The sequence below is a fragment of the Grus americana genome, chromosome Z (assembly GCF_028858705.1).
Source record: "Grus americana isolate bGruAme1 chromosome Z, bGruAme1.mat, whole genome shotgun sequence".
In the NCBI taxonomy this organism is placed as follows: domain Eukaryota; kingdom Metazoa; phylum Chordata; class Aves; order Gruiformes; family Gruidae; genus Grus; species Grus americana.
Window position 1 is genome coordinate 39977718 of NC_072891.1, and position 26777 is coordinate 40004494.

Sequence of the window (26777 nt, forward strand, 5' to 3'; positions counted from 1 at the left end):
TGAGCACCAAAGAGCAGCAGGCAGTTAGGAGTGGAAGGTGATTTTATTGAAATTTCAGGGCAAGGAGATTTTTTTAACATGGCATGCATCTTACAACGTTGATTCCCCGTAAGCCTTTATAATCATTCATGTTTCTTACAATCCCAAGTCATTGGGTTTCAAAGGGACACAGAACAAACAGCCTTAAATTCAGTTTGCCTTATTTATGTGAATAGTCCCATCAAATCTAACTGAACTATTTGCATAAACAAGGCCCATGATAACAGGAAAACTCTTTCAAAATGAGTTTGTCTGTCAGGCAAGCATAATTACTTGACATTTACTCTTTAATGAGTATGTGGTTTTAAATGTCCATGATCCAGATCCAGATAAACATATGATTTTTAAAATTTATTGCATTTTTGTGCAGCAATAAAAGCGTGGATCTTCCTTAAAAATTGTGTAGATGCATTGTAATTGACAATTCATCAAAATAATTCATCATTAACAGCATAATAACAACATTTATGTCAAACTAAATTAGCCTATATGCTTGTAGCAGAGGCAGAAACAGCTGTCATTCTGTTTGCATAAATTTTCAGCAGAATGTCTCTGGCAAAGTTAAGCGTTAGCATTTCTGCTTTATAAAAAATAGTTCCAAGACAGCAAAAATACAGAGGGCCAAATGTCTCATCAATAGGACCACTCAAATGAGTAAGCATTGTTCAGTCAAACAAGGACCATGCCATCATAACTGTGTTCTATTCTCAATCTTGTGCATAAATCAGAGTTTTTAATATGCTCGTGAAAGCAATATTAGAAACAAACAGGAAAATGGCACAATCCAAAAGGCACCTTCTGTCTGCCACCCCCAGTGACACTGTGTGATGTCTTATTCTCAAAGCTGCACTGCAGACTTTGCCCAGACTGCATACAGAATCGAAAGGAACAACAACATTGAACTTTATAAACACGAAGCACAAAGAACAACATTTTGACATCTATACTTTGTCTATGAAAGTCATTATGGAAAGCCCCAACTGTGCTAAATGCTCAAAGCTGTTAAAATTGCTCTTTAAAGAAACTGATTTTAAATTCAAATGTATCAGGTTTCTTAAAATTTACGCTTTGGTTGAAGTTGATTTAACAGGTTTATTACTAAGCTCAACAGCAAGTGATCTAGGACAGTGTCTTAGAAGGGTAAAACTATGCGTAACCACTAACACACTACTGTTACCTCATGATTGTGTAGTAATGCTGAAAGTTTCTTCCCCCCCCCCCTTTTTAATAATTTCCCTTTTGTTCTATGTAACCACAACTGGTTATTCATACAACTATTATATTTAGCCTGATTTATCATAAATGCCGTTATAACACCTGTGGTTTCCCTCATTAAGAGCTCAATAGATAGGGTTGTGGGTTGAAAGGGCAGCATATGGGCTACGAAAGGGCTAGTTAACATAACCCATTATACTGGTGCACTGGTAAAGCTCATTTCTATTCATCTGATGATTAGTTCAATCAATATTTACTCCTGTGCGCATCTTTTGTCTTCAGCAACAAAGCATACATTCTTCAATTTCATAGCACAGAGCTTGATTTCTGTGAATTAGTTGCATTGCTTGAGAGGAAGGAAAATGATTTCCTGGATAGCTTGGGAATCTTTCACTCCTTTGATTTTGTTTTCCTGTATCAGGTAACCAGTGTCCGTACTATGGCAGATCCTAGTTCCTGGAACTGTTTAATAACACACAGTACTGTTGAAGGTATTCTTCATCCACATATTTCTTAATACGCATATCATGTATAGCAGTACCCATGATAGCATCCTAAAGTCTTTCCACTAGTTAGCACAAGTACATTTTAAACAGGAATTCTGACTTCCAGTTTACTCAAAACATGTATTTTTTTTCTCCTGGTATATTCTCCTCAAAAATGTTGATATAGTTTTTAATCACAAAACACAAATTAAGTGATCTCTAACTGCAATCATGACTGTATTGTCAAATAGGTAACTCGTACCAAGTTATTGATTGTCACTGTATTTGTAAAAGGCCAACAGTGGATGTCAGACATTTTTTATAACATAAAAGAGCTAATGCACATGAGATTTTCATAGTTTTTAAATTAACTGTCATATTACAGGTCACCAGACTTTAATCCATGAAAAACAATTTTCTCATTAAAAAAAAAACAAACCAGAAAAAAACCCTTTTCTGTTGTAAAAGTTCTAATGATATTAAACCAGATAGTTTTCTATTGATGAACTTTCATTATGTACTCCCCTCCCACCCCCAACACTGTGGCATAATGCAAAAATTAAAGATAAATGCAAGATACCCTTTTAAATGCAGATATGGTGCAATTCAAAGTAAAAGCATTGCAGACGTACAAATAAGAATGCTTCAGGTTTGATTTTTGCTCATTCTAGAGAGGTGTCACTCTATATTAACTACACACATTCATATTTTTTATTATGTAACACAGTAATAGTTTATTACTGACTCATGATTTTCTAAGCATCTACTGACAATTGTTAAAATTTGGCCTGCAAAGACCTAACACCAGAAACTTGCGTTCCGTCACATATTAAGGAGTGTCAAGTCAAATAATATTATTCAGGTAAGCAGTAGTTGGTTGCACCACACAGTGATGACAAATAGGTTTTGCTGTGGTGGGGTAGGGTCCTAAGTCTGTCAAAATCAGTATTGCTTCTCTCACCACCTTTGTTTTAAATACTCGATATATTCATTGACATATTTTAGGATATTAATGTTACGTATTCCAAATTTAGTCATATTTATTTTTCCTGGAATAACTTGTGAAATAAGGTTCCTTTGCTTTAATGAGCATATAATGATTCCCTGCACTTATCTCTCAAATTAAGAGAACTTTCTCAGTTACCCAGACTATTTGTATATGTTACTTAATAAGCTCTCTCAGCAACACTGCAAATAGGATTTGTTTGATTCACACTTCCCTAATTGCTTACAAATATTTCAGGGATGCTAAGAAAACAGAATAACTATGTAACATTATGTAATATGTATCATTGCTCCCTCCTGACACCAAGAGAAAACTACACAGAAAAACTTGCTCAAATACCTTGGCTTCAGGGTTTTGTGGAGTTCCTTTTCTTTAAAACATAAAAGATAAAGCTTTTTAGTAAGATTCTCAACTGAAAACTTAAATACTACTTTTTCAATAAGTGGGGTACACTGTATGACTTCTTTAATGTCCCTTTCACAACTCAAATAATTGTGATGACAGCCTTGTTTTTTGTATGTGTACAGGTAGCACATGCCCAGAGTAAAATCTGGTGATTTGACATTGGGATTCTGGCACTTAGTAATTTTTTCATGTTTGTATACACGCGGCACTATACACAGAATTCACTAATTTGTAACAGCTTTAGACTTTACAGTCAGATTAACAAAAATTAAGTTACAAGATAAAAAAAACTTGTTTTATTTTCTTTTTAGTTAAGCAGCACAATTTTAGTGCATTTTCAGTCTTCTTTTTCTAGAAAAGATAGTGAAGTACACCTTCTACATTCTTAACCCCCTCACAGGATGTTGGCAGGTGGAAGGAAGGAAGACTCTGATGAACGCTCATTCTAAGTGTCAATCTTTTTACCTATTGCCCCTATAAAATATAGGCATAAAAGTCATCAACTTCCAAAACTTCCACTCCCAGTTCAGAGGGAAATACTTGGAGCTACCAGGACAATGAGAGCACCAAAAGCACAAGTGCTCATCCTCCTGTACCAGAATATTGTTCCACTGTAAGTCAGAATGGCTATGTATCCTCAAAGGGATTTAAGCCCAGATTTGAAGTACAGGGAATTATTATTTTGGATAGGACATGACCAATGAATATAACGTAGTGGCATGACAGCTGAGGTGTGCCCAAAGCTAGCTACGCTTCCGTGGGATGGGATGACCAACAACAGTCCCCGTGATCGCCCAGTGCTTTGAGATGCAGCACACAGTAGTAACACAGGCCGGATATTTTCAGAAGCTCTTTGGCCTCCATCTCCAGTGTGGAGCAGGTAAGCAACCACAGCAACCCCTGCACATTACAGGCATGTTGGGCTGAATGCATCAACTGCAGCTTGGAAGGATACAGCTCAGCTGGGAAAGTTTGGGGGAAGAGCTCACATGTACAAGAGAGCGCTTCTTCCTTCACATCCAACAGTGGATGTAACATAGTTGAAAACTATACCTTCACAAGAAGGCTCACAGCTGTCTAAAGACATTAACTCATGGAAGATCACAATCTGTTAATTGTGATATACATTCACATCCTTTATTAGGAAAGCCACACATGCAATGGACGGATGTTCCATTAGCACACAATGTTCTTGATCATTTGAGGGGGTGTCAAGTGCTGCTCTCATCTTGACGTACACCTGATGTAAAGCATCAGTTTGGTAACCTCTTGCACATGAGTTCTGCACAAGGATGAAAGTTGCCTGTTGTTTTTCTCCATCCCAGCCCCTTTTCCCCACCCGTAAATTCCCTACTGGCAAGCCTAAATATAACGCAAATCTGACTTGCATTCTAGGGACAGAGCAGCACCTCTTCACGAGCAGTAGCTGATAGCAGAGCTTAAGGGGCAGCAGAGGTGGCTGCGGAGCAGGGGTACACCCCGCCAGCGATGCCGCCAGGTGTGCGGAAAGATCCGCCTCTCTCTCCCTACCCAGGGCCGCTCGGACCTTGCTTTAAAGGAGAGGGTCAGAGGAGAGGGACATTTCACTTCGCGCTTGTCAAGGGAGGGGGGGGGCTCCTGCGCTCCGCGGCAGCAGGGGCCTCCCCGAAGTGGGGCAGGAGAACCGTGGGTGGCTGCGGCTCGGGTCGACAAACTGCCCAGCAAAGGGGAGACGGGGCTTCTGCCCAGGGGGGCACTGACGGGCATGTTTCGAAAATAACCCCCGAGCCACTGAGAGGCTCTGCTCCCACTGGAGACGCTCTGTGGGGGGAGTGGGGGGTGGGGGAGGAGGGGGGGAATAGAAAAAAAAAAAGAAAAAAAGAAAAAAAAGAAAAAAAAAGCAGCAAAGCTGCAACAGGGGCAGCTTTACAGGACTCAGAGTTTTCTCTCCGTTTCCTGTTGCTCTTATGAAAGAGAAATACTGTTTAGCAAGTTATTCCCAGATGCCCCAAAGCGAACACTCTATCTTCTAAGAACGCAGGGGGAAAGAGGGTTTTTTCGTTTCTCTGCGCAAATGTCAAAGTTACAATTCCTTTAAAGAAAATTACACACACGCGTGATTTGTTAACGCACGCGGCTACAGCAGCTGACATCCCGTAAGAGGAAATCCTAGCTAAAAAGTTGTTTCTAGTGTGTGCGTCTCCATTCATTAATGTAAACCGGAGACTCAAGAAATCCGCACGCGATGTCGCTGTCAACCCCGAGCGTGTTCCGGTCCTCGTAAGCCCTTCTCCTCCGTCCTATATACCCCGGGAAAGAATACCTTCTGCCCGTTTACCACGTCGTGGGGTGAGGCAAGCAACCGGGCTGAAGAGCGGCGCGATAAAGGGGAGTGTGGAAGACGGGGGGCGGAAGAGATGCGCAACCCCCGCGGGTGCCCGGGACTGGCGCGGGTTGTTCTCGTCCCGACGTCGGTGCTCGCCTGGCCCGGGGAAGGAGCCCAGCGGAGTATGGCCCCGGGACACGCGGAAACAACGCCTTCTCACGTCTCCCGCACCAACTTACGTGTCCGGCGTGCCAGCCACAACACGCAGCCCCTCTCCCCCCGCGGGGGCACCCTCAGGACAGTCACCCCGGCAGCTCTCCGTCCTGGGGCTGTTCCGTCGGTGGGGATGCTCTGTGCCCTCCTGCGGGGCCCTCACTGTGTGGAGCTGCAAGCCCTGGGGGAGGCTCTGGCTGCCCTCCAAGACAGGGCTGCGTAGGGGACACTGGCTCGGGGGGCAGCGGAAGAGCTGCGGGCGCGGGGAAGGGGGTCCCGGGCAGGGGTACCCTTCCCGCCCCATTAGCAACACGCGGGGAAAGGGTCCCTCCAGGCGAAATGCCGGCTGGGGAACAGGGCGAAGCCAGCGAAAAAGTCCTGAGAACAACTTTTGGGGAAGGAAGGGGGAGTCCATCCCCGTGCTGTCAGCGACCCGGGACCAAGAGGCAAGCGGGTCCTGCGGTACGGGCCACCTGCCGAGGCGAGCGCGCCCTGTGGACAGTCGCGGGTGGGGACTCCACGACACAGACACCGCCAAACACTTGCCACTTCCCTCCCACCCTGCCCGCTGCGGCTCAGGGCGACCGCCGAGCTTTCTCGCACAGGTACGTCGGGGGTGTCTCCCCACCCTCCTGCCGCGGGGAGCACTTCGGGCTGGCCCCCGGGCCCCCGCCGGTGCGGGGAACATGCCGCGAGCAGCCACGCCAGCGGGCGGGCACGACCCATCAACTTTGTCCCCCGGACCGTCTCCCCCGGCACGACACCTCCTCCCCGGCCCCTTCCCCAGCAGTTTTCCCAGAAGACAGCCGCCCCGCTTACCTCGCATGGTGTTGGCTCCCCGCTCCGCGCAGTCATGAAGCTGGGAGCCCGGGAACCGCACCACAAAAATCCCGTCTCAGCGCTCGCGGAGGCGGCAGCCGCCGCAGCTCTGCTCCGCCGGGAAAACCATACCTCCGAGGCGGCTCCGCGGGGCGCGGCTCCGCGGGCTGCCCGCCGCCGGGCGCGCTCTTCCCTGGCGGCCGCCCCGCTCCCGCCCGCCGCGGAGCCCCTACGGGGGTCGCCTGGGCCGCGGAGCGGCGGCGAGTGGCTAGTGGCGAAGCAAGGGAAGGAGAAGGAAAGGAGTTACGTTAGAAACAGCAGGAAAAACACGCGGAGGAAGAAGAGAGGGGGGGACTGCGTGGATGGCAGAGCATATGCGCTTTCACATGACACCGGCGCCCCTCAGCAGCTCCCCGGTGCGGATTTCCACTGCGCAGCCACAGGGACGCGCGAAGCGGGAGTGAGACCCAGGGAGAAAGCGGCAAAGAGGCTTATAGCGGGGGGCGGGCGGCGCCGCCGGCACGGCCCCGCCCGCTGTCAGCGCCGCCGCCAATCGCCGCCCGCCCGCCCGGCACCGCGGCCGCGGGCGGCACCGCGCCGTCGCCGCCACCCCGGCCCCGACCCCGGCCCCGGCCCGGTCCCGGTCCCGGCCGCGCAGGGGGCGCGCGGCTCCGCGCCGCCCCGCGCCGGCTGTTCCCGGCAACTTTTGCTCCTCTGAGGAGCGCCCGGCTGCTGGCGGGTCCTGCCCGGCAGCCGCGGCTGGGTGTGGTGGTACAGAAATGAGTTCCGTCTGCAGAGCTCCGGAGCTTGTGGAGAAAGGTAACGGGCGCAGAAAATCCCCTCGTGTGCCTTAATTTTTTTTTTTTTTTTTTTGGGGGGGGGGAGGGGAAGGCGGGTGTCTCTTGCGAGGAAGATTAAAGCGCTCTCCCCGCTGTGATTGTCACCGGGGAACTGCATTTTCCGACAAGAATGGGAAAGTTTGGTGGTGAGTCATTTTCTGATTAAAGAGCGAATCTGGACGTCGAAAGCAGTTTGTTTTCCCTGTATAAAACGAGCAGACCGTTCTGCAGAAAAGGGCTTGTACCGCGGGCAGCAGAATTTTTCCTAACTTGTAACTCCCCTTCTGAATTAACTGATGTTTTGCCCATGGAAAAAAAAAAATCTTCAGCATCTTCTCGATGTTATTTTTTTTTTCTGTATGGTAAATCATGGAACACAACCACAAGGCATCTCAGTGGGTCATTTTAGAAACAAGTCCCTGGTACCAAGGATCACAGTTCCTAACCCCAAGCCTAAAACGAAAAAGGAAAACCCTGATCCATATAAAATTATTCATATCGATCTCATAAATCATAATGGGATACATTTCAAAGCCAGATACTTGTAAGTTAAACATGGACCTGACAAAGTAGATTTATTCTTTCCTACATGGAGCATCAGGTGAAGTTCAATTAGGTCTGTTATGCAAGAGATCACAGGTATGATCTCTTTTGCTCTGAAAAAGTTAAGAATTAATATAGGAAAGAGACAAAGTGAAGTTTCCGCTCTTGGTGCACACTGTCAAAGCTTTACTCCTGGAGAACAAGGTAACAGGTTTACAAGAAGCAGTTCTTGTGGTTAAGTCTCTTTCAAAACACCTGTTTGAACTCTAACTGAGAAAGACATGAAGAATCAGCTCTGCCAATATTGAAAATATTTAGATTTACCTAATTGTGGTGAATTTTAACCGCATTCACTGTGGTGAAGACAGAGTCAGTTAAAAATAAAAAAAAATCATGCTGAATTCCTAAGATATTAGTTGGTTTTTTTATTCTCGACCATTGCATTTATGCAATTTATATACTGCGTGCAAAGTTGATATTAGTCATTTACGGCATTTTCAGATTAGGGTCCCATTCAGAAACTCTTACTAATTGCTTACTTTTTACTCCATTTATATCAGCATGTCTTCCAGTATCAGTTCCACGCTATCCATCTTTTCACTTAAGAAGACCAGGAATTTGCAGTGGCATATTTTTTTTTTTTTTATAATTGAGATTTCAGCAGATGTGGTTGGCAGCAGGCAGGTTTGTCTGTATGACTGTCTTTCGTGGATCTCTTCAACCTGTTCATCATGCTCAAAAGTTTCTGCCATAAAACAACTCACACATCACGTTGCAAAGCAAGTTAGGAAGCATGAGGATTTAATCTCATCTTTCTAATGGGTATAAGTTACCTAATATCTAATTTGGCATTTGGGTGAAGGATTAATTAGCTCCAGGCTAGTGCTTGTGGCTTTAGAAAAGCAACTGGAAGGAAGAGTAGAGATTCCATCTAGTTTGTACTTGGTGTATTGCAACAGAGACACTTCTTTTTCTCCTCAATGTCCATCTAACAGCAGAAACAAAACCTAGGTGAAGTTGCAGAGGAGGCAGTGCCTCTTCTTTCATATTCTGAGTCTTACTGTTCTTGTCCATACAAATATGATTTTTAGATTTAATTGTTGTAAAGCTGCATCTTAACACCAGTGAAAACTTTGACAGGTAAATAACAAGCTGTCTACTTGCTAAGCAGTGCATTCAGAATACCTTACACTATTGCACTAAGTACTGGTGCACCTTTATTTGGAATTTATATGGTGCTTTTCAGAATGGAGAAGATTTTGTTTACAAACTTTTTTTTTTTTTTGGTAGTCTACAAAACCCACATTATTTGGCTCCTGAATTTCTTTTACTTTTCTCTCTACTATATGGAGTGGAATTTTTTATTTATCTATTTTCAGACATCCTTGTAGACTTTTACTTTATTCGTCTGTCTTGGTCCACTATAGTCTATGTATAATGATGTCTGAGGTAACTTCACTAGCTGGAGCAAGTTGTTAAATTTACAATTTATTCTAATACTTAGGATGAGATATTGTCTGCTAAGCACTAGTAATGGAGGCAGTAAAATGATACGTATAATAAACATGTGGACGTCAGTCAGCCCCAGGCAAATTATAAATACTTTATTCCAAAATGCTGTTTGAAACTATTATACATCAAAGCAGGTAAACAACACAAAGGAAGACCACATGATCTGAGGTCATACAGGAATTTATAGTATATTTAAAAACTGAACACATACCTTTAGTAGTTAAATAAACTGAGTGGCACAATTCAGCCCACCATTCTTGTAAGATGGCGGTAGTTATCCTAGGTTTCAAAGAACCTTTAATTGGATTTCTCATTTCAGATGAGTGCTTCTGGAAAAAGTTTAGAAAAAGCCAGGCAAAAAGAGTTAAAATACAATAAAGAAGTTGTTTTACTTCAAAATATAAACAAATATTTTCTAGAAAAAAATATCATTGCTAATATATTTTCAGTGCAAACTAAACAATGATAAATTGCCTTTCAGAATACTCACTTGCATTAGCACCTTTCCCAAGGCTCTTTGGGTGACAAATCTTCTAAGTCAATATTTAAGGCCACATAATTTTATCATTTTAATAATTTGCAATATATTCATTAGAGCTGTAGCAAGTTATGCCTAATTTATTTGCTTCATTAAAAATTACTGAATAGAAAATAGTCAAAACAAACTGTGTCTACAGGCCCCATTTCATTCCCCTGGATATCAATGGCTAATTTCTGTTGGCATGAAAGGAAGCCAGATGCATCCCATGGCCAAAATTTATTTCTTAGATTCAATAGGAGCAAGATTGGTCACAGTTTTCTTCGTCTCATCTGTCTCCAGCAGATATGGTCTCATTGCCAAGCATTCCTAACTTTATGTAAGTCATGAGAAAGACTTTCTAATTTTTCATTTTATGACTTCTGCACGGAGTTATTGACAGACTCAGGAATCTGAATTTCTTTCATAGATTCTTCACATCAGACTCTCTTTCTACATTCTTTCCCATTTCTTTATGCCTGCAATCTGAAAACATGCACATACACTATACTGTGTTTATCTCCTTATAAAGCCTTGTAACCATCATGAAATTTCAAACTGTTTCCACAGAATAGTATTTAATTCAAGAACTGTGTATTTTTTTCCAAACTAGTAAAATTGTTTTAAAAGCAGCCCTAGAAAATCCTGACACAATCAGAAACAATATTCTGTAATTGAAAATCTTTAATTATGCCAATTTAGTTTTAGAAGCTAAGAATGTAATGCATTATGCATGACAGGGTAACCAGAAACTTGAAAAAAGCAAAATGAAAAACCATACTTGATTATTTCCTTTGTCTTGTGAGATGAAAAGCAATCCCTAGCCACAAAGAAGGAATCTCAACTCCTGTAAATACTTCATGACATTTAAAACCTGATGTTTTCTATAATACTGCAAATTTATTATAAAATTTGCATAGCTGATATATTTAAAAAGTTTTTTCTTAGGAATGCACTGGGTTTTTAAGTGTTACTGAAGCCTCATTTCATTCCATATATTCTTCCCTGCCCTGATGGCAGAAGTTGCGTAGCGGCTCACCCTTGCTTTAGGTACAGTGTCAATCACTGGATCATTGTATAAAATGTCTCACTTAAATGTATCTTTGAACAAGAACGGATAGTAGGTGAGAATTCCTATCCCACCCTCCAATGTTCACCTAAAATGTCAGCAACTGAAAAGGTTGGCTGTAGGATATAATTGCTGGTTGGAGCTGCATTAACCCTACAACGCCACAAACCCTAAAATGATAGTTTGGGTCATAAAACTCAGGGAAAGAGCTAAGTTGGATGGTAGTACCTATGCCCACATAACCTGGTGCTTGCTCTGGAAAAACTGCAGCATATTTGAACGCTGATGAAGTGGGGAGGCAGCAGCGAAAGGCTGTCTTCCTGCAGAAAAAAGGCTGCGGAGAGGCAATGACCTCCCGACATTTGCGTCCTCATTCTCCTTCCTTGGCAGGGCCGGGCGTTCCTAAGCTGTTTCGAGGCAACCCCAGAGCAAGAATGGGCTTCAGCGAAGGAGGCAGAAATATGAGAGTTGAAAGGAATAAGCGAGCAAGATTAAATGCTCTAGGAAAGAAGCAGGAGGCAGAAGACCTACCTACAGATCAGAGCTTCAAATCCTCCTACTAGCAGCCTCTGAGGCACCAGGCACTACAGGTTGGGAGCACGATGGTTCTTCAAATGTGTATCGCTCTCATGCAGTAGTTTAAAAAGAGAGGATCTATTGCAACCAAAGATTTTCCACTTTAAATGGATGCTGACCTTCCAGCTAAACATTCTTTTTGCCTCACAGAAGCAGTCTAATTTTTTAAATTTTTAATGTTGCTTCACTGGAAAAAAGCAAAACTCAGAATAGAGATATTTTATTTATCAGGAAATGAATTAATTTTCTGGTGGAATCCCAGTTTTCCTATTCATATTTGTGCACTACAGCTTTACATTTTAAAATCAAAGAAGGTCAAAAGTTGATTTTAAAATATTAATTGCTTTTTTATTTGTGTGCAAAATGGATAACTTATTTCCGAGCTAATGTCTGTTTAGAAAATCATAGGTTTTATTTCAGTCCATTTTAATGAACTAGCTATTTATATATTTTTTAAAAATCAATCCTTCACTATGAGAAGAATCAACAAGCACATACTTATTAGTAATTCTCTTCTGAAAAAAGTACAATTAAGGGAAACATTAACATTTTCTATTAATTTCAACACAGGTTATGACTGAAAGTGGAATCTCAAAGAATGACAAGAATATGAAACAGAAAAATTTAGTGGGTCTAACATCCCGGACTTTACAAGAAGGATGAAACACACTGGCAGTGAGTTATCTATAACCTTCTCTTGAGCATTCAGTTATTTATTGTTATGTTACAATAGATTAGTACCTGCAAAACAACAACAGGCTTGAGATAAAAAGTTAGTTTGGGCTTAGCATTTTAAAATGGCTGTATTCCGTGGTTTTGAACTGAAAAAAGACATATTTCTGTCAAATTTTTTCCAAACTGAGAAATGTTTAGGTTTCAATATTTTGCCCTTCTTGTGACTTTTGAGGTATTCGTTTCTGGGGTTCTGTTTTAGACTAATCTCCCGTGCACCTTGAGTTTACCTCTACGCTCTGCAGCTTTAGCTGTAGCTCATAGCAACAGCTAGAGTTAAGGATGCTTAAGGACTTCTATTCTAAAGCGGCTTTTTAGTTTTTTCTAACGTTTTTACATTTGTTCTTTCCTTCTTTCTTTTTTTCTTTCTGGACTGAAGGTATTTATAGAATGACCTGATACAGAAAGAGTCTTTTCCTTCACAGAATATGCACCTACTACATGACAATATTCCAGAGCTATATATAAAGTTGTTTGGTTTTTTTTTTTCTATGTGTGTAAAGTATTATTAAAAAAAAATCAGTTAAAAAGCCCTAGTGAATAGGTGCAACCTATTCACACTGCTTATACTGCAAATACCTTGAGAAGTGTATATCGTCCTATTTTTATGGTGAAAACTAAAATTGCTTTCAGCATAGTTACCGTTAAAACTGATATCCCAAAATACACTTATTTTCAGATAGTTGGAAAAAATATGCTTAAATACTGTCCAAACAGTAAGGCCAGGGATATTCAAAGTGCCCATTGATGGCCTAATTTTTGAAGCAGATGAGAACAGACTCAGGCTTTTGAAAATACACATACCAAAGAGCAGATTTTTTTTTAATGTTAAAGTAGATATTTAAAGGGAATAAAAAAGCCTACAGATTGCTTACACCTATTTTTGGCATGATCCATTTACAGGCCAACGCAAAGCAAACAAGATAGTTACGTCAGATAACAAAAACAGTCTCCAAAAGTAGAAGTGACTATCCATGTTCCCCTTTCATTAAAAAACCTCTTTCTCATATAAAGCTATTAGCGCCACTTTAATTCATGCAGTTAATTTTTCTTTCCAGTTCATAGGCCAATCCCAAGAGGGGAAAAATGTCCTCAGCTCAACCCCTTATACGAGGCAGGGAGATTTAGAAAGTCTTGATCTGAGAAAGTACTAATGCAAATGCTTAAGATTAAACATGTGGTTATGTGCTTTTCTGAATTAGAGTCTGTGTCAGGATGCTTATTTAGCTACAATTCTGATATTAAGAAAATCTTCCCGTGTTGGCTGACCTAATACAGAAAGTGGCATAGTTTTGAATGTTCCTTTTGTTTTATACATTTTGGGTAAGTTACATAGTATATATAAATATTTGTACGAGAGACATAAATTAGCCAATAAACACTGCATGCTATAATTCCAAAATTATTTTTGTTGCACTCATTGTGATAAGACATGACCATGACTGAGTCCAGGAGACACCTTCTAGATACAGTGATACAAAACCGCGGAACAGCTTATATTTGGGCAAAGAGAAGTTCTCAGAAGGTATATTCAAAACTAATAAATGCTGTTGTAAAATAGGGTTCTTGGCACACACGCCACCCCATGCTACTGTTGCTGTGTGTCACTCCAGCACAAAAGCAGGCAACATTTCCATATTTCAAGTATTAAATATCTCAGTACCTCCAGCATAGCTGGTGCATGGGTGGATAAATGCACAGCTTGAACACAAATAAGTAAGGCCAAGGAGCTAATATTCCTTTAAATCTCTGGTTTCCAGGATGGCCAGTTGCACCTGACAAACTGCAAATGTTCTCTGCTGGTATCTTCGGCTTAAATCCTAAGAATAGGAAAATGTAAAAGCCCACTAGGACACAGTGTAGCATAAAGATGCCAGAGCTAGCTTTAAATGAATTATTTTGGGTACTGGCAACAGTGAAGCTGTGATAGCAGAGAGCTAACTCTGCGTAAGAAGTTTATTCTGCTGCATAGGCAAGTTTAGCAGCCTGTCCTGCGCTCCATGCTATTATTGTGAGATGGCTGCAACACAATATTTTGCATAATACCTCTCATGCAAAAGGTATCTAACAGAGCGGAGGCATGTGACAAAAAGCAGTTAGCTGGGCTAGAGCTACACTGCCCTATAATATGCACAAATTATTCTAACAATTTTTGCCTACTCATGATACCACTCCAACCTTACTCGGAACTTTCCCGAGTGAAATGTAGCTGGTCTTGAGATGCAGCTTCTCTTTCTCCAGGGCGAAAACATTCACATAACAGGAAAGAAACGAGGAATTTCTAAAGGAAGGCTACTTCGCTATTTATAACGGGACACGTATGCAAATGAAAAGCGAGTCTCCATACACCTATAATTATTGCAGTATTCTCAGATGAAATGACCAACTTCAAGACTGCTGCTGCTGCTGCTGCTAAAAGTGCACAGCAAAACCCCACAAGTGTCTGTCTCTCTGTCTTTGCTTTTAATGCCAGTCACAAAGAACAAGATCCCGGTCCCCAGGCCGATGGTGGGTTTGCCACTGCATCGCAGGGAGATAGCTTATGTGTCAAAACACATTGACTTTCTTGGCAGGTGGGCAAGGGACGACTGTCCAAAGAGGTATTAAGTCCAGTGATTAAGGAGTATGAAAACACAGTAGTAATTTCAATTGACAGGCAAAATGTAGAAACAGAAACGTTTGGAAAATGTTCGTGAAGGAACAGCAGGGGGACAGACTGACAGGATTCAATTTTCAATACAGTAAAACTAAGAAATAAAAGATAGGCTAAACCCTCTGTATTAACATATTAATGATTATTACCCAAGATTAGAGATCGATGTGGAAACAAAAAAAGTACAAAGATAACTGTCTTGTTACCACAACAAAATAAAATTAATGTAATTTTCATACTCCAGCTATCTTTCCAAAACTTTGCTGATTTGTAAACACTATCATTTTAGGCACACAAAATTAGAGAATTACCTTAAGCGGGACGGAGAATCATATTACTCTATATTATGCGTAATACTTAAGCTTTTGTATTAAAATTACTTATTTACAAGAACAACAGGGTAGAGAGAAAGCAGGAAGATCAGTACTGATAGATACAGGCATACAAAAGAATAAATAAATAAAATTAAGAAGGAACCTTACAAGCCCTACGTAATCCCTTGAAGCCCTACTTGGTACTGTATTACATCATGTTTTGTGTAACATGTTTTTTCATAACTCTACCCAGCACACTGCAACTACTGTGATGAGACCCGAGAAAGGGAATACTTAGGGGGTGGAAGGCTACAGGTTCTTGTAAAGCTTTCGCGTTTAGAAGAACTTGCAAATGTTACACAGGTACCTTCTACCCTGAGCAGTGACAGTACTCTGAGCTTGGAATCCATAGGAGGGGTGATGTTTTTAAAGGCTTATAAGTGTTAAGTTTTGGAAAAGATCTTAAAACTTGTTTTTCAGCTCTTGAAGAAGTCTATAAACTGTTGAGATTTTGATTTATTTTCGTGTAAAGTGTACAGTGCTTACCATTGTTGGAGAATAAATATTGCCTTACACCGTTATATGATACAGTACGATAATTTCTATACTTCTAAAAGCTTGCTAGAAGGTGCAAAGACTATGCTTGTATAACTTTGTACGTGTCAAAATAATTTTAAAAAGCTTTGTCTTTAGGAGAGAAAAAAAATATGTTAGAAAACTTTGGTAGGACATTGTTAATATAGATTAGGTAATTATTATACATCGTAGACTTTTTTTGACTGCCATACTCAGTGTTTCTTTTTGATTGGGAAGATAATAATAAAAAAGAGTCAATTATCAAGAAATAAAAGAAAATAATGTCAAGCACTGCCAAACCACTTCAAAATTACAGAAAAAAAATCAAGTCATTTTAAGGAGTCAAGGGGATAATGAAAACATTATTCAAATGATAATTGTGTCAAGTTGTTCCTTGCAAGCTGTAGAAGCCATAATATGTTTCCCTTCCTTTTTTCTTTTAATTCCAAAAATAAAAAGACCAAAATTAAAAAGATTTTTCCCTGCTTCCTTTGTCTTATGAACTATGCCATTGAAACAGACATGTCATTTAAAGAAGCCACCACTTTTTCCTTTGTCAAATATGCCATAATTGAACCAACACCAAACAAACAAACAAACCAACCGCTCCTTTGTGCACATCCCCCTGGCCAGTCACATTGCATGTGACACATTTGGAACAGCTTCTGTGCTGAATCAAACATTTAATTCCCAAATATACCTGAGCAGGAGGAAGCCAAAGGCCAGATTTCAGTTTCAATCTTAAACTACTTGGTTTCAGAGCAAAATCTGAAGTCAACATTGATAAATATTGTTTTGTCCATGGACATTGCACTCTTGCTCCACTAAATCTCTTCTCATTCTGCTAGGTCTTTCTGCAGCATTTTACAACTATTGATCATACCTTTGTCTCGCCTGCAAAACTGCGCTTCTGTCAGTTGATGCCTAACTTACAAATTTACACTGCACAAGGATCAATTTTGTTTTTCTCCAGCTCTATACAGAATTTCTGTAAACCAGCAGAGGATGTAAGTGCTGGCAGCAGATACACAATGCTCAGCTCTACCTGTCCTGCACCACAATTACGGTTGCCAGCCTGGCTAGGAAGGAATGAGCCGGTCAAAACTAGCCAGAGCTGTGTCCTAAATGGAGATAGCAGAAGCATATGATTCCTTACGGGCAGTCCTGCCACAGCGTTCTTCAAGTGAACGTTGGTTTGTGTGCAGCATATGGGCACTCCTGGGTTCTTGCTTATGCTAAATTCGGACCAAGAAGTATCAGTTAAAAAAGCTTTCAATCATGTCCTTTTGTCTAGGAAACTCCATCCAATTTTGCCAGAAGAATGACTTCCTGTGACTACGGCCCTGAAACAGAGCTGGATGGGAAGCTGCTGATGATTAGGGAACTCCAGCTAGCTCAGAAAGCTGTGACATTTCCTTAGCTGCACAGCCACCGCTAACATAGGAGACCTTCCACTGATTTCCTATAGAATTTTTAATCTGGTTCAAAGACTCTGCTTACCGTTATAGTTGGGTCCCAGATACCTAGGAGACTGCCTAAAGCTCTGGAACGACATGTGTGTTCTTCTGGTGCAACAGGAGTTCCTACTATGATAAGGGTGAACATGTAGGAGATGAAGACTTCTTAGGGACTGGTCCTTGAAATTCATTTCTATAGCAGTGAAGATCATAAAAATCTTTTGTTTCCAGTGAAAACTGCATTTTCTTAATTCTGCATTTTCAATTTTTCTGTGTCTATAGCTATATTATATTAACACCACTTCTCCCCCACCACAACTCCCCCAATTCTGTATAGTCAAAATATATTGTTTTGGTTGGATATTTCCACCAAATACTTCATTCTATATCAGCTGAAAAATATGGTTTTCTAAATACATAGAATACCTCACATACTGTGATACTGTTTATTTAAGGAGGTGCAGTTTTCTATATACATGCTGTAGAAATATTTTTAGCTAGTGTGCAGTGTTTGCAGAGCCAGATTGTGATGCCACTGAGAAATCTCTGCAAAATGCAGTGGTTATTTGATAAGATGGAATGAAAGGAAAACTATCAGTGTGATATGGTCAAGCTATATAGGCACTAGCAAAACAGTCAGTTAAGTGAAGCATGTAGTAAACCTGTACTGGTACTTGGCAGAGAAAAAACATGAATTATCAATATGAGAGAAAAGTACCATTTTTGTTACCTTTGTTAGGTCTGAGGGTTTATGCAATTTTCATCCCAGATTTTCTTCTGATGACACTTTAAATTAACATCCCACGCAAATAAACATTTGTTAGTGAAACTGAGAAATAATTATTAAAATGTAGTGGCTTAGGAAGAAACGGTGTACAAGACCTAAGCTGATAAGCGAAAGAAAATGCAATGCCTAGCAGAAAGATTGTTGTGTAAAAACTAGAAATAAGACCTCTATTTACCTTCGTACTTGCAACTTGTGAAATTGTTGCTCAGGTAATTCTTCTAATAATTCTTTTGCACCACCCATACATTATATTACCTTGTAAGTGTGATCAAAGAAAATATAGCAAACAGAAAAAGTGAGGGGTTGGTGTACTTAATAAGGCTTCTTTTACATATCAAATCTGAATTTAAACTAGGCCACATACTGGTTATTTTGAACTGCATATCCTACCTTAAAAAAAAAAAAAAGAGAGAACGAATACTGAAAATAAAAACTGTTTTATCATACTGAGTAATTTTGGATTTGCTATTTTTAGTTTTAAAATAAATAATAAAGAAATAGAATAGCCGATCCTAAAGATCAACTTTCAAATATAAAATAGATCCTAAAGCCACATGATACTGCCTTAAACATTAACAAAAGCTATTAATCAAAACGACAACACTAATGAAAAATATTTTATTGGATTATCCTCATTTGACTAGCTGACAGCAAAAATAAAGTGCAAGAGATCAAAATTTTTCATTTCAAAAATAAGGAATAAAAGAATGGAAGCACCATTTGGTAGATGTGATGAAAAAATCTGCAGAAAAACATATTTATGAAATATAAAGCAAGAAAGGATTGTTACACTTACTTATAGTGAAATCCATAGGGTTTGGTTTGGGTTAAGGCATAATTTTTAGGCAAAACATGCAACACTAGTTTGAAATTTGCCATCAGCGAATAATTTACTGTGTCCTTTTCTAAAGCTGTCCTAACAGCTTTTACTCATCACGTTAAAAAATCTAAGCAACTGTCTCCAAACTAAACCCACACCGTGTCAACTTACTGGGGCTTTGTCTTTAAAACTTACCCCTTTCAGTGGTGTCTTGCTTACTTAGTGTGACTTGCCGAATATCCTGCTCTACAGCACAGGATATAGACCGCACAGCATGGAAAACAGTCCTGATGGTCCTCACTTGGAGGGATATAGGTTTTGTGCGAGTAGTTTTGTCCATGAGTCTGTGGAGCAAAGGAAGTCCAAGAGCTCCAGCACTTGCTCGGTTGGCACATGCTGGTTGCAGCAGCTTTTTCAATTCATAGACTAGTCTAGTCTTAGCAACTACAGCCCCAGCCAAGCACACGGAGCCAAGTTCTGTTCTTAGTTACACTGATGTAATTCTGAATAGATGCTGGCCTGTTTTATTCATTCATAGCTCATACTAGTCTTAATGTATTTGGATATGAAAATAACGCTTATCCTCCCACTCATGTAATATTACTGTTCCTACTGAAATTAATGAAAGGTTTGACTAAGTGAAGACTTCAGAATTTTGTAAATATTCAGTTAGTGTGTAATTCGCTGCCAAATTCAAACTTGTTTGCCACCGAGGTAAAGGCAAGTCTGCTGAATTTTTTGTAACTGCATCTCATTTCAAACTGCCTCATAGTTTCATTTAAACCAAAAGAATCTGCATGCCTGAAAGGAATCTGGAATAATAAGTGTTTCAACCAGGCTGTGTAGAAACTGTTGGTCCGTATTTCCTTTCACCCTAGCATAAATTTGGGAGAATCAGCTTTTACTCTCATATATATTTGATGCAAGATGGCTAAGAAGCATGCTGAGCTTTTTTCCTGTTTTTGCTTTCCACATCTGAAAGTAAAACATGTTGGCAGTGCTTCTGTACTCTCAGTAAATAAATATTCCACCTTAACTGTATTCTGAAGCTTATGTATGTGCTTATAAAGTGCCAATTCAGTATTTAAGCAATAATTAAAAAAAAAATAATCTTTATCAAAAAGTTATGGTTTTTGACTTAATGGCCTAGGGTGAAGCCAAGGGCAGATAACACTCCAGCAAACTGGCTGTTAACTTCATTAATGACTGATTTCCTCAGGATTATTGCTATTATAAACTAAATTCAGTGGTTTAGAACAGAAATTATACCATTTTGGTTGCTCTACCCTCCCCCCCCCATTAGCTATGACTTGATTTGAGGCACATTCAGGAGAACAGCTATTTTTAATTCAGCCTTTCTATCCTTATCTTTATCCTGACTACCTTGGACATATGTAATTTTAGTAAAGATCCAAACCCAGTAAATTAGCGGTGTATAATTCAGCTAAAAATCTAAACATTTAAATTAGGCAGAGAGGACACGAAGAAAGGAAATGAGTGTACTCCAGCTTCACATATGGATAAAACTGACGCCAATTAAAATTCATCTCAAACCTACCCGGGTGTATTCTGCCTGCATGTGTTTGGAACTTTTCTCTCCATGCATTTCTTTCACCACTGTTACAAAAGAGAAATGCAGTCAAATGGAAACTAGTGTAAACTTCATGCAAATGATTCATACTGTTTCTATATTGCTGTATTTTACTGAAGCAATGCAAAGGATCGTAATACTAGCACAATGCTTAAAAAACAGCAGTAGATTTTGAATAAAGAGCTTTGCATTCTGCTGGCAGCCGAGGAATTCAAACAGAAAACATGCCAGTAGTATAGACCAATGCATTATCACCCCCTCCCTCTTGCTGCATAACTGTGCTTCATAATATGCCATAACATTGGCAAGCACAGCTCAGAGCTTTTTAAGAACACAAGGAAGCTCATGAATAATGGTTGAATCAGGAAAGTGATAATTAAATGAGACAACTGAATGCCAGTGGAGTCCCCAGTGGAAAATACTCTTCAGTGAAGATCATCTCCACCTTTCATTTCCCTGGTTTTAGCAGTACGTTGCTAAAGATATTTTTCAACCCAACATTTTAATGAAAATATTAAAGTTCCCAAACCATGTGTGGTATTTTCATATGTAACCCCTATTTTAAAATGTAAAGTATTGTGCTTCAAAGAAAAAAAGAAAAAAAAAAAAAAGCTGTCGTTGCCTCAGTGAGATAAAATATTTTGCTGTTTTACAGAACTAGTTGACACCATAAATTTATATGAAAAAATGCAACAACCACTGATGGATAAATTGCGAGCGTCCTGGCTTAAAAGTTTGCTTCATGTTTCTCCTTGTATAGGAGGTATAGTAATTTTCATTCCATCCTCCAATTCCACCTACTTTGTGGCCTCGGAGCAAACATGGTTAGCTGGAGCGTCTACTCTTCAGCCACCAGTCTCAAGGAAGACAGCTCTACGCTTTTTATACAATGAGTTTCTCTACTAACCTCCCTCCTGTCACAGCACCATGTTCCTTCTGAACTTGTGATGGAAGGAGAGGTGGCTGTGTTCTTTGCACGTTATTCAGACTGCAGTGGGACTTAGACCCAGAAGCTGCAAGCTGTGGACCCAACTCCGTTGTGTTGTTTGTACTTGCCCAATAAATGCTTCTCCCACAGTACAGGAGTTAACCCCTCAAAAAGGAAATGAGAAATGAGTCTCATTATGGAACAAAAAAATTGCTATTAGGCCACTAAAAGTCGAAGTGACTCCAATGGCCTGAGATTCATGTGGACGTGTCAGTGAAATGAGACTGTGACTGTAATACAACAGGTTTTGTGACTTATAGTATATGTAACAGTCATTCATTCATTCATTCATTCATTTTTATTTGAAATAAAATCTTGTTCTTTTTTTATCACCTGTCTCTTCATTCTTAAAAAAAGCCAAAATTTACTCACAATGGATCTCAATGTTGCTTTTGACACAAACTCAGAACATTTTTTTAATCGGTGGTTCTTATATATCTAGCTTGACAGCTTTGCATTGAAGGTTGACAGGATATTTTTAACATCTGAAATGTGTGAATGAAAAGATCTGGGAAAAATTGTTTTGGGGTAGGTTGCTTATGAAAGACATCATACAGACTATTAGCATTTAACATATATTTATGTGATTTTTCAGAAAAAATGTCTTCATTATGCTAGAAAATGCAAAGGAAGAGGTAGGAATCCTTATCCTAAAAAGCACAAAAGGTCAAAAGCTTTATCACACCTACATCACAAGGTTGCAGAAACAGATTTCTCTCATTTTTAGAGGGAGGTTGTAAAAGCCTACATGATTATTCACAAACCACTGTAGTATTCATAGAGCCTTAATCCACTGTAACCACGGTTCTATGTCGGGTACGTATAAAGGCATATACTGCTCTTAACCCACACAAGGAGAATGAATAATATGAAATTTTGTATTATTTTCCAATAAAGTATTTTCACATCTATAGTTGCTCCCTCTCTTGCTTCTCTGGGTAGCTCAGATAACTTGGCCCATGCAGGTTTAACGTCTAATGGGTACACACAGATATTTTGGGACTCTCTTAGTTGTTCTGGTTCCATTTTACGCTGTGCAATCACAGTCATTTTCTACCAGAGGAAGTGAACATGACTGTATAACCTTGTGGGCTAGGACACCCTTCTGAAAGTTGGAAAGCTCTGAATCACCTCTGTTCTCAGGCAGACAGCATGATGTGCAGTACTGACTTCAATGTTTATTTTCCAGCCAGATTGGTTCCCTGATCTAGTTCACTGTGCAGGCACACAAGCAAGGCTGTGGAACAGCAACTGAAGGTTCTTGCTTAGGTTGGCATAACTACCAAAGGGTACACTCCAAGTTAATTCCTTTATAGCAGCTTGATTTCCACCAGCCACCCACCCCAACTAGAAATTAAATTATTTCAAAATTAACTAGATTTTTAAATTTTGTTTTAATGATTTTTCAAATTTTTTTCTGGGGGGAGGGGTGAGAATTGTTGGGAAACAATGACTCCAAATGGATTTCTTCCACAAATTTTAGCTGTTAAAGCAAAGAAGCAGCAGAAAATAAGGTCTACTCTATGAGGACACACACAAATATTACTTCATATTTTTTGCAGATAGTGCTTATGACACTGGCATTATGGAAAAAGACAGAGAGATGAGGTTATGCAGAGTGATGTTGCCAATTACACATTAGAGATGATTCAGATTATTTCTACGTGACTTCAGAAGAGTAATAAATTAGCACAGAAAGCTCCTTATAGCTCCCCATATGCTAATCTGTATATAAAAAGATTGGAAAAATGTCTTGAAATGCTACATGAAAGAGAACTTTAAAATTTCAGTCTTGTTAATAAAGTTATAGATGTCAATAACCAAATACAATCCTTTGCTTTCTGAAAAAATAAGGTGCCTTTGATGGCATAGGTTATGAGAATTGATTTCAGCCTTGGTGTTTGTCTTTGCAATCTTTAGGGAGAATTTGTTTGGTGAATAAGACTATCATTATCTCTCAGAATGGTTAGATTATTGCCTGCACTTGGTCACAGATTTAGGTAAATAATGTTTGCTTTAGTTTGCAATGTCAATGAGGAGGAGAAAAAATGATGTGAAAAAACGACCAAAAGCGGGTAAGCACTGACACAAGGCTTCGTCTTAATTAGTGTTATTATCATATGTTTTGTATAACAATCTATTTTAAATCGAAAAAAGAGTGCTTCTTATTGTATACACCCACACAAAAATGAAAGCTGCAATGCTGAAAATTTCACATTTATACTTTTCTTTGACAGAAATTTGCTTGAACATAATTCTCTAAATATGATTTTTAATGAGAAAAGTATAATCTTAAATAGTCTTAAAAGTGCATCTTTAAAGCTGTATGGTAGCATATTGGTTTTATTTAGATCATATTTTAAAAAATCTACAATATCATTCCTAAAGCTGAGACAGACCAAAGAACGCTTGGAGGTGACGTAATCTAGTGAATTAGGAGGGATATGGAAAAAAAAGGAACCTTTGAATTATTACTTTTTCTTTGCCACTGCCTTTCAGGTTATCTTGAGGCGTTTCTTCTAAACAGCTTCAGCATTCACAGCTGTAGAAAAGACATGACAATATTTAAGTAGTTCACCAGTTCGTTAGAAGAAAAGACAAATTTCTGTCGGGAAATAAATTTCTAGTTGTAAAACATCAAAGGACTGATTCTGCAGTCTTGGCTTGCACTGAGACTGTGGGCAAAGAGACACTTTAATCCAGAGAAAAATCTGGGTTGATAGTAAAAAAGGTCGATTCTGCCCCTTTCCCTCCCTTGCATGACGCGTTGCTGCAGCTGCACAGTGAGATGGGTCAGATAACCTCCCTGGCCAGCCGCCAGCCTTGCAAAAAAAACTCGAAAAATGGCAGGGGCAAAAGGGGCAGCCCTTCTCGGGAACAGAGCTGATGCTGGGGAGAGGTGGCTGTGCAACCATGGCCTGAGCACGGCCGGGGACGTTGCTTGAGGTGAACCACCTCTCCGTGGGAGAAGGGTGGGGGAATGGCACCCTGGGGAGAATGGTGAAATGTCCTCTTACCTTTCCTCCTCCCGCTCAGTCATTTACATGGCCGGTGTTTCCTGGAATGACACCAGGCACAGAGACGAACGAAACCAGCATTTCAAACATTGCACGTTTTTGTCTTTGCTTTCCTCCTCCTCCTTTTTCCTTGTCCTTTCTTAAGTTTATTCTTTTAAACAGGGGAAAACAGGAAGATCTAGGAAGGAGAATAATCAGCTGAAGGAGAAAAAACAAAAATAAGGTTAAACAGTTTAGTGAAGAAGTGACATTTTTGGCTATTTGTGATATCACATACTGACATTTTTTCTTAAGGAATTGTCTTTCTCTCTCTCTTTCTCTTTCTTTCAAAAATATTTATTCCAAATATGTACACATATGTTTTTCCCTGTATAATTTGCCCATGAGTGTGGCATAGAAATGTATGTCACCCAAGACCAATAAAACTACAGCTGGTTAAACCAGGCAGTGCTATTAATTACTTAATTGTCTCTATTTGCAGAGTTCACTTCTAAGTAATGAGTTCCTTCCTCATTTATTCATAATTTTACACAAACATATTTCTGACAAAAAGAGTGAATAGGGTCCCAAATTTATTATCTTGTCTCTCGTTAGCCAAATGATTAATTGTATTTTGTTATTTGTATTCTTCATTTGTCCTAGAATAAATTTAATAAAGAGGGCAACTTTTTCCTTCTTTCAGGTACAAAGGAACCTCAGTTAGGAAAAGTCAGAATTCTATGGAGTTTTCAACCTGTATTTTTTTTTTTTAATTGCGCCCCTTGCTTCAAAACCACTGTAAATAAACAAATTCCTGTAATCCTTCAGGAGTCATGTTAAAGAGAAATTACAGCTGCAACCAAATAAGAGCATTTGTTTTACACATAAATGGGAAGATTACTATACAAGTTGTAGCCAGCACCATAAAGGTTTGTTAAAGCATGTTGCTAAAGCCATGAAGCTTTTTTTGTAAGCATTACTTTATATTCCCCTATATACTCACCTAAATTAGCTCACATACTACCGGGGGCAAAATACTTGTTTTTCAGAGTAAAATTGTACAGATCATATCTTTGGTAACTTTACTGCCTCTGCACTACAGAACAAGTATTTGCAATTGGCAAGGGTTAACTTCTGTCATTGTCATGCAAATTCATTTTAGTTGGTGAAGTTATGAACCTTTCAGAAATCAAAGCTGGTACCTGGCTAAGTAAATATTTGGTGGAGTTTAGTAACTAAAATCTCCCAAACCTGCCCCTCTTGTGATGTGGCTTGAGCCTCTGTCGCTGTTTGCTGCAGTTTGCATCTGCTACCTCCAGAGAAGGTATTCCATTACCTTCCTTTTCTAATTTACAAGACTTATGCTAATCCACACTCATATTAGGAGCACAGAGTCATCATATTACAAACTGCATGGAGGTCGTCTTTGTCATGGAGCAGCCTGCAGACTTTCTTATTTAAATGTTTAATCCCTGATTGAGGTACAAATCTTTAAATGAAATTAATTTTAAAATTATAACTGTTGCTTGCACAAATAAATAATTCTGGGAACCCTGATTCATGCATTTCAAGCTCTGAAAATCAATACAATAATCACCTCTTCACCTTTTACAACAGATGCGGTGCACAGCCCTGTGAGACTCTGGGTTCCCGTAAGCATGGGCACGCCGTGCTCCCACTGCAGCGACGTGGCTCTATGTGATCGTCAGCATACCTCTCCAGAGAGCACCGCTGCGAAGAAGGACAGGAAACAGCTGAGAGTAAGAACTAGGTTTATATCAGCTAACACTGAGAAATTAATGAAAACCACTAGGCTCAGTATTTCCACTAATCAAAATAGCCTTTGACTTCAGTTTTGAGAGTTAAATGTAAAAGCAGCATTTAAGAAAATAGAACAAAAGAGAATGGACTAGTATGGATGATGTCCTTAAACATCTTAGAAACCTCCAAAAACTAGCTGAGGGATGATAAGCAAAAAATAAGATTTATATTCCAAGAATGAAAACCCGAAGCTTGAATTAGGCACCTTACCTCCTCATAGCCAATGCAGGAGCGTTTATGTACTTCTGAACGCTGATCCAAGTGACGAGTCCAAGATCACCCGAGGAGGCCTGTGAGCCAGAGACAAACTTTTTATCTCAGCTTTCTTGAATTCCAATGCAGTAATTTAATTTCTGAATTACACTGAAAATCTGTTCAGGGAAGATTCATAATTATTTAAAAACAACTCAGTTTTCCTATTTCTGTGCCAACTTTTATTTTTTATTGGTGTTACATAAGACACAGCTGGAGTAGAAAAGCACTCGTATCAGTCATGTGA

The 26777-nt window shown here is 39.8% G+C and overlaps 1 protein-coding gene and 1 long non-coding RNA gene across 3 annotated transcripts in view; one reads left to right on the top strand and one right to left on the bottom strand.

Moving 5' to 3' along the window:
- The window catches only part of RORB (RAR related orphan receptor B), a 137230-nt gene extending 130469 nt beyond the window's left edge, over positions 1–6761 (bottom strand). Inside the window, exon 1 of the mRNA XM_054809882.1 lies at positions 6488–6761. Within this exon, the coding sequence (XP_054665857.1) occupies positions 6488–6494 (7 nt within the window). The 5' untranslated portion in view covers positions 6495–6761. The remainder of the gene's footprint in view (positions 1–6487) is intronic.
- Positions 6762–7086: 325 nt separating this feature from the next.
- On the top strand, positions 7087–26205 carry LOC129199618 (uncharacterized). 2 transcript variants are annotated; one of them, XR_008574699.1, is made up of 3 exons: positions 7087–7306; positions 12114–12218; positions 26075–26205. It is a non-coding gene; the product is annotated as an uncharacterized LOC129199618 (long non-coding RNA). The 2 variants fall into 2 exon arrangements; XR_008574698.1 differs by lacking the exon at positions 26075–26205 and adding an exon at positions 17113–17805.
- Positions 26206–26777: the final 572 nt, after the last annotated feature.